At 40.6% G+C, this 12,504-nt stretch overlaps 3 protein-coding genes across 3 annotated transcripts; 2 read left to right on the forward strand and 1 right to left on the reverse strand.

Annotated features, from left to right (window-relative positions):
* Positions 1-4,888: 4,888 nt before the first annotated feature.
* Positions 4,889-5,440, forward strand: GCK72_008467 (uncharacterized protein; the record flags this gene model as incomplete). Its single annotated transcript, XM_053726845.1, has 3 exons — positions 4,889-5,039; positions 5,086-5,261; positions 5,306-5,440. The coding sequence occupies 3 exons, from the start codon at positions 4,889-4,891 to the stop codon at positions 5,438-5,440; spliced, it is 462 nt and encodes a 153-aa protein (XP_053586422.1).
* Positions 5,441-6,117: 677 nt separating this feature from the next.
* GCK72_008468 (uncharacterized protein) lies at positions 6,118-6,492 on the forward strand (the record flags this gene model as incomplete). Its single annotated transcript, XM_053726846.1, has 1 exon — positions 6,118-6,492. The coding sequence occupies one exon, from the start codon at positions 6,118-6,120 to the stop codon at positions 6,490-6,492; it is 375 nt and encodes a 124-aa protein (XP_053586423.1).
* A 3,275-nt stretch (positions 6,493-9,767) lies between these two features.
* Positions 9,768-12,432, reverse strand: GCK72_008469 (uncharacterized protein; the record flags this gene model as incomplete). Its single annotated transcript, XM_053726847.1, has 6 exons — positions 9,768-9,779; positions 9,911-10,314; positions 11,638-11,719; positions 11,763-11,944; positions 12,263-12,352; positions 12,402-12,432. 6 exons carry the CDS (start codon positions 12,430-12,432, stop codon positions 9,768-9,770), a joined length of 801 nt encoding a protein of 266 aa, XP_053586424.1.
* Positions 12,433-12,504: the final 72 nt, after the last annotated feature.

Here is a 12,504-nt window from a genome sequence, read left to right on the forward strand (position 1 = left end):
GGAACAGAGAGTGGTAGTGAGATCACGGGATCTCAGCTTGCATTTATGGCGAATGCGGTGTACGGACACTTCACGACTTCCGCCGTTCAATATGCTGACTAGGGAATGTTGTGGGTGGGGTATGGAGTTATGGCAAGTGACCTATATCATTGGAAAGCTGAGAACACGTCATTTATTTATCTGTTTTTCGTTTTTGCTGAGGACCCTCCCAGTTCGAGAAATTTAGGTCTGAAATTTTGAAGATATTTTCCCCGTGAACTCGCGGTCACAGTTGATTTTTGGAGATTTTCGGCAGATTCAGTTCGCGTGAAGTTTCAAAATATAATAAAAGTGAAAACCTTAAAAAATCAGCGGTCGAATGGTTCAGTGGTAGAGTTCGGGAATAGTAATCAGAGGGTCTGGGGCTCGATATCCTCTACTCGAATTATTTTTTTTATTTTTTGTAAAGCTCATAACTGGCTCCAAGAGCAATCTGGGTCACTTTTTCATGTTTTCGGGGTTCTCTGATCTTTAGAGCATCTGGTTCAGGCCTTTTTCGAAAAATTTTTTTTGAATTTTTCAAGACTTTATATGATCATCTATAGCCTATAGACTATAGGCAAAAATTTTTAGAATTTTTTTCTGGTCAAAAATGTGAAAGTTGCCTATGTGAGGCTGTTGCTGTGTGTGAAAAAGTGACCCAGATTGCTCTTGGAGCCAGTTATGAGCTTTACAAAAAATAAAAAAATAATTCAAGTAGAGGATATCGAGCCCCAGACCCTCTGACTACTATTCCCGAACTCTACCACAGGCAAACCGCTCCGGATGAAATTTGGTCCAAACGCGGATGAACACTCGGTGTCAAAACGATACCAAAAAAGACATCAAATTTGGTCCTAATTTGGACCAATTTTCATCCTCGGCGGTCGGCAGCGGAAAAATTGGGCAGGGGTTCCCCGGATCAGAATTTTTTGGTTCTTTCTAATTGTAAATAGTTATGAAGCAACAAACAATTGTACTAATATGAATATTTATTTTATTCGAACTTAAGAAAAAAACAAAGAAAAATTTAGAAAAGTTGTGGCGAATTCGAAGATTATGCATTTTTGATTTTGCTTCTTGGTCTGCTTCCGAGGTCCCATACACATGTCAACGACGATCTGAAAAAGGGTCCTTTTTAATTTTTGTTTAAATTTGAAAAATTAAATTTTGAAATCTTATTGAAACATTTTCATAAACTAAATTGAGATTTTTTCAACCGTACATTTTTCTAGTTGTATGTAGAGCAGAGACTCTGTACTTTGAAATAAGTTTTTGTTCAAAATTGAAGTAGAAGCATAAAAAGTGAAATAATTTTAAACTCTTATTGAAGTTTTCAAAACTTTACAAAAATTTTGAATTTATCATTCAATTATTTTTTTCCAATTTCTATTTTAATCAAAAAAGTTGTTTCAACACTACGGAATTCTCGTGTTATGCAAGATAACTTACAGTTATGAAAATACAGCAAAAACACATAAGAATGGGCTGGCCAGAATCCAAACATTGAAAGTTCTTCTGAAAAAAACACCGAAAGCCATTTTTTCAGTTTTCGAAACGAAACTCACCTCTGTCTTTTGAAAAGTTCCTCAATTCATTCCAATTGGTAGACGTTTTTTGAATTTAGCTCACTGAAATTCAGTTATTTTTGATGAAACAGCGAAAAATCTTACACGAAAAACGAAACAATTGAAGAAAATGAAATAAAAATGAAAAATGAATGAGTGCCGACTCATCCCCATTTGGTCCTCGTTTCATCCTCGGCGCTTTTGAGAAAGCCTCAAAAATGAGGACGCCCGCATCTCACCCGCGTTTCATCCTCAAAACGGCTTTGAGCCGCGTAGAATGAAATTAGGGCCTCATTTGGTCCTAGTTTCGCCCTTCGCCCGCGTTTGGCCCGCGTTTCATCATCAGCGGTTTGCCTGTGACCCCTGAACCATTCGACCGCTGATTTTTTAAGGTTTTCACTTTAATTATATTTTGAAACTTCACGCGAACTGAATCTGCCGAAAATCTCCAAAAATCAACTGTGACCGCGAGTTCACGGGGAAAATATCTTCAAAATTTCAGACCTAAATTTCTCGAACTGGGAGGGTCCTCAGCAAAAACGAAAAACAGATAAATAAATGACGTGTTCTCAGCTTTCCAATGATATAGGTTGTTGTATCCTTTACAGGAGTGTGAGTCAGACGGTGTTTCTAATTCGGAACTTTATTAGAACTGATTTCTATAGAGAAATGAATACAAGGATAATCGGGGCACGTGACTAGGGTTTCACGTTGAGGTTTATATACCTCACGGTATAACATCTCCCCCGATATATCAGAAGTTCACTAATTCGGGGTTTTCTTCTAATATCCAACGGAATCGACGGCCAGACACATAAAACCATCCGTTGTTGTTGTATGCAGGCAACCAGTACATGCAGCTCATCGTTAATCCGCCAGGTCTCCACGAAGGTATCATATGCTCGGTTGATGAAGTAACGGAGTTGCCAATTCCATATCCATATTCATTCCAATGACACGACTGGTTTCCTGTTGCTGCTGCCATGTTCCAAGACGATTCTGGAATACTGCTTTTTAGTGAGGCCATGGGATAAGAGTTCTCTTTCGACGAGTCTTCTGTGAAACATCTGCCATTTTCTTTTCCGTGGAGTTGCTGTCTCTTCTCCTCTTTCTTCTCAAAATTCAGTCTACTGTTCACACTTCCGCACGCGTTCTTCTCTTCCCATTTCCAATTTCTCTGGTTATTTGAATTTCTTCCTGGTCTTCCACGAATCTTCATTTGATCGGGCTGCTCTCTTCTCACTGTTTTTACCACAAAATCTCTTCTTCTGCTGCTACCTGTGTTACCTCGATATTCTCTGACCACTCGGTTCACGGTGTATTCTTCGGGCAACTTCAATATTTCGGGAATTTCCTCCAACCAATCCAGTCCAAGTAAATTATCACCATCTCCAACAAACGCTCTCGTCCACGCCTGGCTATCTTCATATTCCACTGCACAGCTGATTTCTCCATGGATCGTCATCAAATTGCCAGCTACATCTCGAATTACTGCTTTCGTTTTCTTTAGCCGTGGCGCTCCGATTCTATTCCATTCATCTCTGCTGATTAGGGTAATATCCGATCCAGTATCAACCTGCATTCTCACTTCCGTTCCGTTCACAAGCACAGTTCTATAGATTCTACTATCTTCTGCTTTAACTCCTTCAACAATTGCTGCTCTCTGGTGAAAAACTTTCGGCTTATTGTGCTGATTTCCACGTCTCGATTGGCATTTCCTTGCAATGTGTCCCTTCTCTCCACACTCGTAACAATCTTCTTTCATAGTCCAACGTCCATCCGATGCGTGCCTTCCTCCACACCGATAACATCCTTCTGCATCTGCTGCTGCTACTGCTTCTGATTTCTTCTCCGCTGACTCACGATAAACTCCTTTTCTTTCACTTTTTGCTGCTCGCACCATCCAATTCTCTTGTCCGACGGTTGCGTCCTTCTTTATCTCCATAATCTTCAGAATCTCGGCTTCCAACTTTGCTAAGGTTGTATCCGGTCTGGTTTCCATTATATGCAGTGCTTTCACCTTGTATGATTGTGTTTCGTCGGTCTTCAAACCTTGAATCCATAAAAGACATAATCGCTGCTCATCCGTCATACTACTGTACTTCGCAATTGCATAACTTTTCCTCAGTTTGGCTGTATATTCCTTCAAATCTCCTCCATCAAATGTTGTGTGCAGTAGATCGAAACGAAGTTTGAATGTTGAACAATTCGATGGGAAGCATTCCATTAGGGTATCGACGGTCTCCTGAAACGACAGTTCTCTCACTTTCTTGGGTAAAATACGACTGATGAAATAAGTGTAATCGGTTTGACTCAGTCTACTCAACAGAATTCTTCGTTTCGCTCCGTCTTCTAGTGATGCTCCATCTTCCGTAATCGTTTCGCCATTTCGATCAAACCAGTCTTCGAATGCACATCCTCCCTCTGGGTCATACACGAACATTTGCATTCTCGCTATCAACGAATCCATGAGTCTTGTTTTCCTATCTTCTAGAAGGCTTTCTTCTCCTTTAGTACTCAAATCGACGTCTTCGGTCATTTCTCACTGCTGCTTCTACTTCTGCTACTTCTGCTACTTCTGCTACTGGTCTTACTTCTGCTACTGCTTACTACTGCTTCCCTCGAGTTCTTGTGATCCTGATCGCCACTGTTGTATCCTTTACAGGAGTGTGAGTCAGACGGTGTTTCTAATTCGGAACTTTATTAGAACTGATTTCTATAGAGAAATGAATACAAGGATAATCGGGGCACGTGACTAGGGTTTCACGTTGAGGTTTATATACCTCACGGTATAACATAGGTCACTTGCCATAACTCTATACCCCACCCACAACATTCCCTAGTGAGCATATGCGCCAGCCCTCTGTATTTCCCAAAGTTCATTATTTGTTTATTTAGTTAATTTTTTACCGTTTTTGTTGTTTTTTTTTTCGATTATTTGTCAAATTTCAGCGAAAATTAAATATTTTTCAGTAGAAAAATGCCGAAACGTGTGTTGAGACCAATTTATTCCCGTAATGGTTATGCTATGCGCCCTGTGAAGGTGTTGTCTGATGGTACCGAATTACACAGAAAAACAAGTGTGCAATGTGGAGCACTCTGAAGACGCGAAACTGATGGATCAATTTCCACATCCAAGAGTCATGCTGGTCATATGCCTGATGATGGCATTGTTCAGGTTGAACAAATCATTCGTCTTATTGTATCAGATCTGATTTTAGGCAAAGTTAGCTAAACAAGAAATCAAAGAATTGGCTCAGTTTTCAAATTTAGCTCCGCGAGACATCTTTCACGAAACAAAGATGAAATATGGAGTTCGTCCTGTTGTTGTGGCTGGTTCAGCTTCAACTTTAAGCAGACTCATCAGCAGACAACGTAACGAGAAATGTCCAGATACTGAAGCCGTAGACTCGCCAAACCCAGTTTTCAGTGGAAAAATGATTAATGATAATGGTAAGAAGATATTTATGTGGTTTAAATAAGCGTTACTTCTTTTAAGACGGAGGTGAGTTTATGTTGTTCGACTCGACTTGCGGGTACAGTAATTCTTGTTATGTGGCGTTCGCTTCTCATCTTGCTCTTGAAGTACTCGAGAGTTCTCAAATTGTACTCTCAGATGGAACATTTGCAGTTGCGCAGGCACCATTCAAACAAATATGGTGTATTTATGCTCAGGTAAAGCTGTTTTGCTAACAAAACATGGTAATCTTTTTTTACAGTGTGGAGACTCAATTGTTCCAGTGGTTCACGTGCTGATGGAATCTCGTTCTAGAGAAGATTACGAGTTCGTTATTGAAAAGATCAAAAACAGAATTCCATCATGGAATCCGACAGATTATTTAGGTGGTAGGTAGTAGAGTGTCGCCTCGCGAGACGAAACTCGCAAAATTCCCGATTTCCCGGTTTCGGATCGACTCGGTTCGTCCCGGTTCGTCTCGCACTCTGTCCCGGTTCGGTTTGTCTCGCATTCGGTTCGTCTCGATTCGCAAAAAGTTCGTTGCGACTTCAAATAGGAGTGGAAATTTGTTTCTCTTCTTAAGCCAATACTCTTCGACGGTCTCCGTTGAGCCATAATCCACAAATTCGGATAGATATCTGTAATACGTAGTATCGGGACACTAGACACTTCATCATACTCACTGAGTGAATTCATCGAATTCGGTTTGTTCCTCCGGCGAATCACTAACAAGCTTGTAGAGTGAATCAATACCATCCCGTTTTGCAGTCGGCTCCAAGACACAAACAGGAGTTGCTTCTTTTGGTATCATGTTGACGATCGCTCTTTTCGCCTGAAACGTGAATTATGTTCACAATTTTTGGCGAAAAAACTTACTCTTCTGACTTCTGAATCCAAAAAAGCATTCATTTTTTTGGTTTTCGGAGAAAGCATCACTGATGCAAAGTGTAAATCGTCAAATTCTGCATAGTAGTGGTCAAGTGAGTGCAGCGCCGAAGAGGATAAAGTGACAATTACATTATTGTCAATATTGTGAAAGTGACTCGTCAAGTCAACGAACTTCAAGCCTCCCTCATGGAAACCTGCTCCACTAAAGTAAGTGAACGTCTCTCTAATGCTTGCCCTATGGCACAGGACCCCCCGGCTATTGGGGAACCTGTCTTCTGCCACTCTAACAACGACGTCTTCTCTTTTTCCTCCGCGAATGGCGATGAAAGCCGTCCAACAAGTTACGCCGAAGTCTCTTCTAAAAACCTGCCAAAGCAACTCTCTACGCTTTCCATTGCGCAAGAAGCAGCCAAAATGCTGGACAAAGCGACCCGCGCCGTCATCGAGAGATTCCCGGACTCAAAGGACGATCCAGAACAAGAGAAACGTGACTTTCTTCTCAACATTCAGCGCAAAGCACGGACTGCCCTCTCCATCTCAAGCCCACCGCCATTCGTCTAAAACTGCATGCCGGCCTCTCAAGTTGCAGTTTGCATCGAATTCTGATAGAGACAAATTTCTGAATGGATTTTTCAAAGCCAAGAACGCGGATCCGTCACTCTTTTCTATCCAGAGCCGACCAAGAGCTAGGAGAAATCTTACGAGAGAGGAACTGAAGAAATTGTACGAGTCTCGCAAGTTTGTATACGACAACAACTTGAAGGAAAAATTATCCAAGTTCATCATGGTCGACATTGAGTATAAACTCAACAAAAATCCTCGCCCTTTTCTCTAATCGCCTGTCAACCCTCTTGCCAATTTCCTTCTCTTCTAACTTCTGACTCTAATTCTTATTTACCACTTCCTCCTTCCAATGTTCCCGTCCTTTCTTCTTCTTCTCCGGCTAGCCACATTGACCAGTCTGACATACGAATCGACATAGTTCTCTCTAACGTACGCAGCGTCGCCAGCCTTTCCAAAATTTCCTTAATTATTGATTTCTTTCGATCTTCTGAACACCACCTTCTAATACCGTCGTTTATTCGCCTCCCCCATCATCTAAACTAGCGCACAAGCTCGAAACTCCTCTCAGATTCTTTTCGCGGAAAATTCTTCAACGCTGTAACACACCTTATTGTTCCTACTCGGATCGCCTCTCCCAACTTGACCTCTTATCTATGCGCCACCGTAGGCTCAAAGCGCAACTACTTTTCTTATACAATCTTATAATCGGCGCCTCATATTTTCCTAGTCTTGAGACCCATGTCAGGTTAAGTTCCTCCTCCCGTCGCCCAATGTCTCTCATCTGTATAAATCCTAATTGCTCTAATTTTTTCTCAACTGTAATACCTATTTGGAATGCCTTAACTATTAATGTCCCTCATTTCCGTTGCCCATCGGAATTCAAGTCTCTTCTTGTAAATAATATTGCACGATTCTGATTTTTTTTTCTTTCTTTATTCTCCCTCCCCCTTGCCCAACACCTATTTTATAATTCCTTATTCCCGGTTTCCTTTCTCAGGTTTAGTCTCGTGAGGGACTTTACCTGACCTCCAGTGACATTTTCTGTATATTTAAATAGTTAAATAAAATATCAAATATCAAATGCAGGTCTACAATTCCCCATCTATCTATTGGCCTCATTACTTCAGATTCCTCCAAAGCGTCCATATTTGCTGCCGAATTCCTCTCCAACTACAACACTAGCCCCCACACTCCACCTTCCTCGGTTCCCAACAACCCCTTTTCTTCCGCCCACCCGCAGTCTTCCAGAGACACTTTTTCCCCTTGGGTAATTGAGCAAGTCATCTCCAAAATTCCTCCAAAATGTGGGTTCTCCCTTCACCTAGCCAATTACTTTATAATCAAAAACTGCGCCACTAGCCTTGCCCTACCTCTCTCCATCATTTATTCAGAATCCCTCGAGTCCTCTGTTGTCCCCAGCGCTTGGAAACATGGGACTATCATCCCAGTTTTCAAAAAAGGGAACCCCTCATCCCCGCAAAACTATCGCCCCATCACGCTCACCGATCCATTCGCCCGCATTTTTGAAAGAATTCTTTGCCGTCAAATTAGAACGGACCTAGGTCATCGATTCTCCATCCACCAGCACGGATTTCTTGCTCGCCGTTCCTGCCCTAGTTCTCTGGTCTACTCCACCGCAAACTATAAAAGAATCCTGAAAACTCACCATTCTCTAGACGTTGTCTTCTTTGACTTTAGGAAAGCATTTGATAAGGTAGATCACATTATTTTGCTCAAAAAACTTGCAAACTTCGGTTTGTCAAACCTTTACATCTCCTGGTTAGAAGCTTTCCTCAAAGAACGCACCTTCTCAGTAATGGTTAACGGATCCCTAGACAATAAAATCTCTCCTATTCCCTCGGGTGTTCCGCAAGGAACTGTGTCAAGTCCCCTTTTATTCCTAATCTACATTAACGACCTACTCCTGAAACTCCCACCAAACATTCATTTTGCCGCTTTTGCTGATGATATTAAACTGTATTCCCACGACCCAGTTCTCCTCCAACACGGTATAAACCTAGTATCAAAATGGGCCTCCGCCAACGCTCTCCCGCTAGCCCACACTAAAACCTCTCTTCTTAGACTAGGTCCCGAAAACTCTCGTCACCCATTTCATGTAGACTCCATCCCCATCTCCGAATCTACAGTAGTACGGGATCTGGGTCTATTAACCGACTCAGATCTCAAATTCGACCTTCACATTTCCAAATTATCCTCGTTAGCTTTACTCCGCTGTAATCAACTGCTGAAAGCCTTCAAGTCTAGATCTATATCACTCTACAGACATCTTTTCAACACCTATGTTCTGCCCTTACTTGAATATTGCTCTGTTGTTTACTCTCCTACACCTTCTAGCATTCTATCTCAAAAACTTGAAAAACCACTCAGATTATTCACTAGAAAAGTTCTACAACGATGCAACATCCCTTATTCTTCTTACCTCGACCGTCTCGAAATTCTCGATATTTACTCAGCCCGCCATCGCAGACTTAAATCACAATTAATCTTACTTTATAAATTTATATGCGGCACAGCGTATTTTCCAAATATCCAATCGTATGTCAGACTGTCCAATTCGGCTAGACGACCCATGACTTTAATTTGTGTTAGGCCTGACGTTAATGACTTCTTCTCTACTACTATTTCCATATGGAATTCTATCATATGTAATACCCATGACTTCCTCCCCCCCCCCCCCCCCCGGTGAATTTGTCTCCTTGCTCAATAATTCAATTAATAGACTATGATCTTCCCCTGTGAATTTGCTCTTTACCTTGCCCCCTCTCCCCCTTTTCGGTTATTTCATCCATTTCATTCATATCTTCTCGCCTCATGTCAATTAATTCTCGTTCCCCATTTTTCCCCATTCTTTCGGACTTAATCTTACTTTCCGTATCTTACTTTCCCCTTATTTCGCCCTCCTACCAGGTCTATAGCCTCGTGAGGGGCATGATCTGGTCTCCTGTTTAATATTCATGATTTATATTCTAGTCAATAAACAAATAAAATTAAAAATTAAATATAATAGCTCCGTGCCATCTGCTAATTTTTTTGAAAATCGGAGCAAGTATCCTTCGTGCACATAGCAATTATTTAATTCCCTTTTTGAAGGCATATCCCTACTGGAAGTATGATGAGAACTGGTGAGAAAAAGAATAACTGAGGGACTGATTTGTGTTTGAATTGGTATTCCAACAATCATTTCGTGGCATTTGATGAGTTGGAGATTTCTCCATCGGCAATAACAAGAGTTCACGTAAAAAAAAGAAAAACTAGATGGCATTCTGAATTTAATTGAAGACGATGAAACTGATTGACAGACGCCAGTTGCGAAATGTCGCTGTTGCGAAATGTCGCAGTTGTGAACTGTCGCGGAGCCAACCAAACATATATGAACATAAAACTAAAAACTTACTTGAAAAACGTTAGTATACATCTCGATTTCTTCAAAAAATTTCACGACAGTTTTAGCAAATTTGAAATTATCCAAATTCAGAGCAGAGAACGCTTGTTTGCCAATAGACGATAGGGCAGAAAAGTTCGCCTGAATTTCCTCCGACAGTTCAACGACGTCAGTTAAACATTTAATTCCGATGATCCAACGGGCCTCAACGCATAACACTGGCAGTCTTGATAGTCTACTACATAGATTCACATTCGTACGGATAGCGTTTGAGACTTTTTGAGCGTTTTTCATCAGATCTGAAACTGCGGAAAGTGTGGATAATTCTTCTGTGGTCATTCGATTCTTGTGAATATCCAACGGAACAACTGCACGATGAGCTACAAGATTCAAAGAGTGTGAAACACGTCGAATGTCTGAAAAAAGAAACAAATTTCTGAAACTTTCTTCGAATTCTTGACTTATTAGGTTGGCAAGAAAGTTTTTGACCATGATTTGTTTTGAATGCTGTCAGACAAATTACGAGAATCAATACCAACTTTGCATGGCCTATGTTAGATAAACTCTCTGGAATTCTGATAGTATACAGCATTTCCCTCCGACGCTTCCCTTCTGGGAGAGCCCTGCCTATTTTCTTTCTTGACCAACAATTCTTACAGCAATATTTTCGATTCCCCATTACATGTTATACTAAAATTACTTTAATTGCTCAACCGATAGGATAACTTAGCAAGGGTGAAATCTTCTATCGACACACTAAAAGTAATTTAGTTCACAACGTTGAGAAATGTCATTTTTAATGATCAAAGTATCACGTACTAAAAGACCATATGAACAGGATTTGTACATGCTGTGAGTTATAGAGGAAGAGTATCCATCCAAGTATTTTTGTGAATTATCAATGACAGTCCACACTGTTTACTACCACAGTTAAAAACTTCTTGAAACGTGTTGGCAAGAATAAAAATTGAGACATGTGTTCGACATCTTTTAGTCGATTTTAACTTTTAGCGAAGGGTAGTCCTACGACTTCAATTCCTCTCTTCTCCTCCAAATTTTAATTGATTGAACCGTTTCTTAGTTTTAACAGCGCGATGGTCTTGTACAGTAATTATTACAGAAAAGTCAAGTGACTCGGCGTTGATAGAACGCCAGCAGACATCGTCGAACGAGAACAATTCCAAATGAAAGTCATGCCCTCCCTACACAACGTATATAACTGGAATCTTCTAGACAAGTGCAAAACCATAATCTTACACTACTGATCTTTCACTGTGCAAAAAATTAAAGCTCTACGCAAGTCCTCAGTTTCACGCGGTCAAAAAATCCACCGCCTCCATGATGTTGCGCATCCGCATGTTACATAATCGACGACGTACATTCTCACCTACTTTTGCAAAATACTTCTTGCTCACACAAATTACAGCTGTAACCTTCCTCTAACAAAATATCATATATTCGGGATAATACAGCGTGCTACAGCTGGACAGGAATTCGAAACTTGAAGTCAAGTCGAGAAATGGGTCCAAGTTTATTTTAGCATGAAACAACCGGAGTTTTGGCAGGAGGGTATCGGGAACGTACCCAGTAAACAGCAGACAGTTGTGTACCAATATAGTCACTACGTATGCTATCGGGCATATTTTCTGTCTGAGTAGGAATGACTTGAGTTATGGTCAAAAACTTTCTTGCCAACCTAATACATCCTTTGAAATAATTTGATAAACCAGAGAGGGCACCATCTGCAGTCACAGAAGATGACAATACAAGTTCTTCCGGAATTTTAAACTCTTCGAATCTGTTCACGATGAGATTTTTAGTCTAAAACCTCTTTATTACAATTTATTTGTAAAAATGCTGTCACCTCTAAAGTGCTCTTCCCGTCAAGTGCTGGAGTGAATCCAAGTGGGACAACCAAAAGCTTAAATTGTTCATCAATATACGATCCCATTACACTGAGGTAATTATTGATTAACTTTCCATGGTCCAGAATAAGATTCAACCGATTTCCAGCAAACGGTCTGACGGTATCGAATGCTTTCAACACTAAATCTTTTGCTAATTCTTCAGAATAAAAAATCTACGATTTAAAACAGAAACAAGTTTTTCCAGACTGAAACGAAAAAATGGGTGACGAAAATTCACCGCATTGCCCTCGTAATCTTCAGAATCTGGTGAAAAATGGCGATAAAAGAATTTTCATAGTAAGTTTGAAACCCTGTGTTTGAAATCTGTATTTGTAAGTTTTCAGGGTGAATCATATAAGCATGATTCTTTGAAGATCGTCATGTACAGAAAAGACGAATCAGAAGAATACAGGCAAACGGGGAAAGCTGTATGCGTCAAATGCATGCAACTCTTAACTGTTCAAGATGGGACTTCTCAGACAGAACTTCGCACTGGCATCAGTCAGTTTAGAAATCAGAGCGACTGACAACTTTTTTTCGTTGTATTCTGAAAACAATTTCAGTGAAAAATATAAGAGCTCTTCTTTAAAACACACTTGTCATTTTTTTCTGCCTCTTCTCTTCCATAATTTCACCGTCTTCTCCGGTCGTTGCCACTAGTTTTCTCTTTTTGCATCTTTCTTCGACGTGTCTGTTTAC

The sequence above is a fragment of the Caenorhabditis remanei genome, chromosome III (assembly GCF_010183535.1).
Source record: "Caenorhabditis remanei strain PX506 chromosome III, whole genome shotgun sequence".
NCBI lineage: Eukaryota > Metazoa > Nematoda > Chromadorea > Rhabditida > Rhabditidae > Caenorhabditis > Caenorhabditis remanei.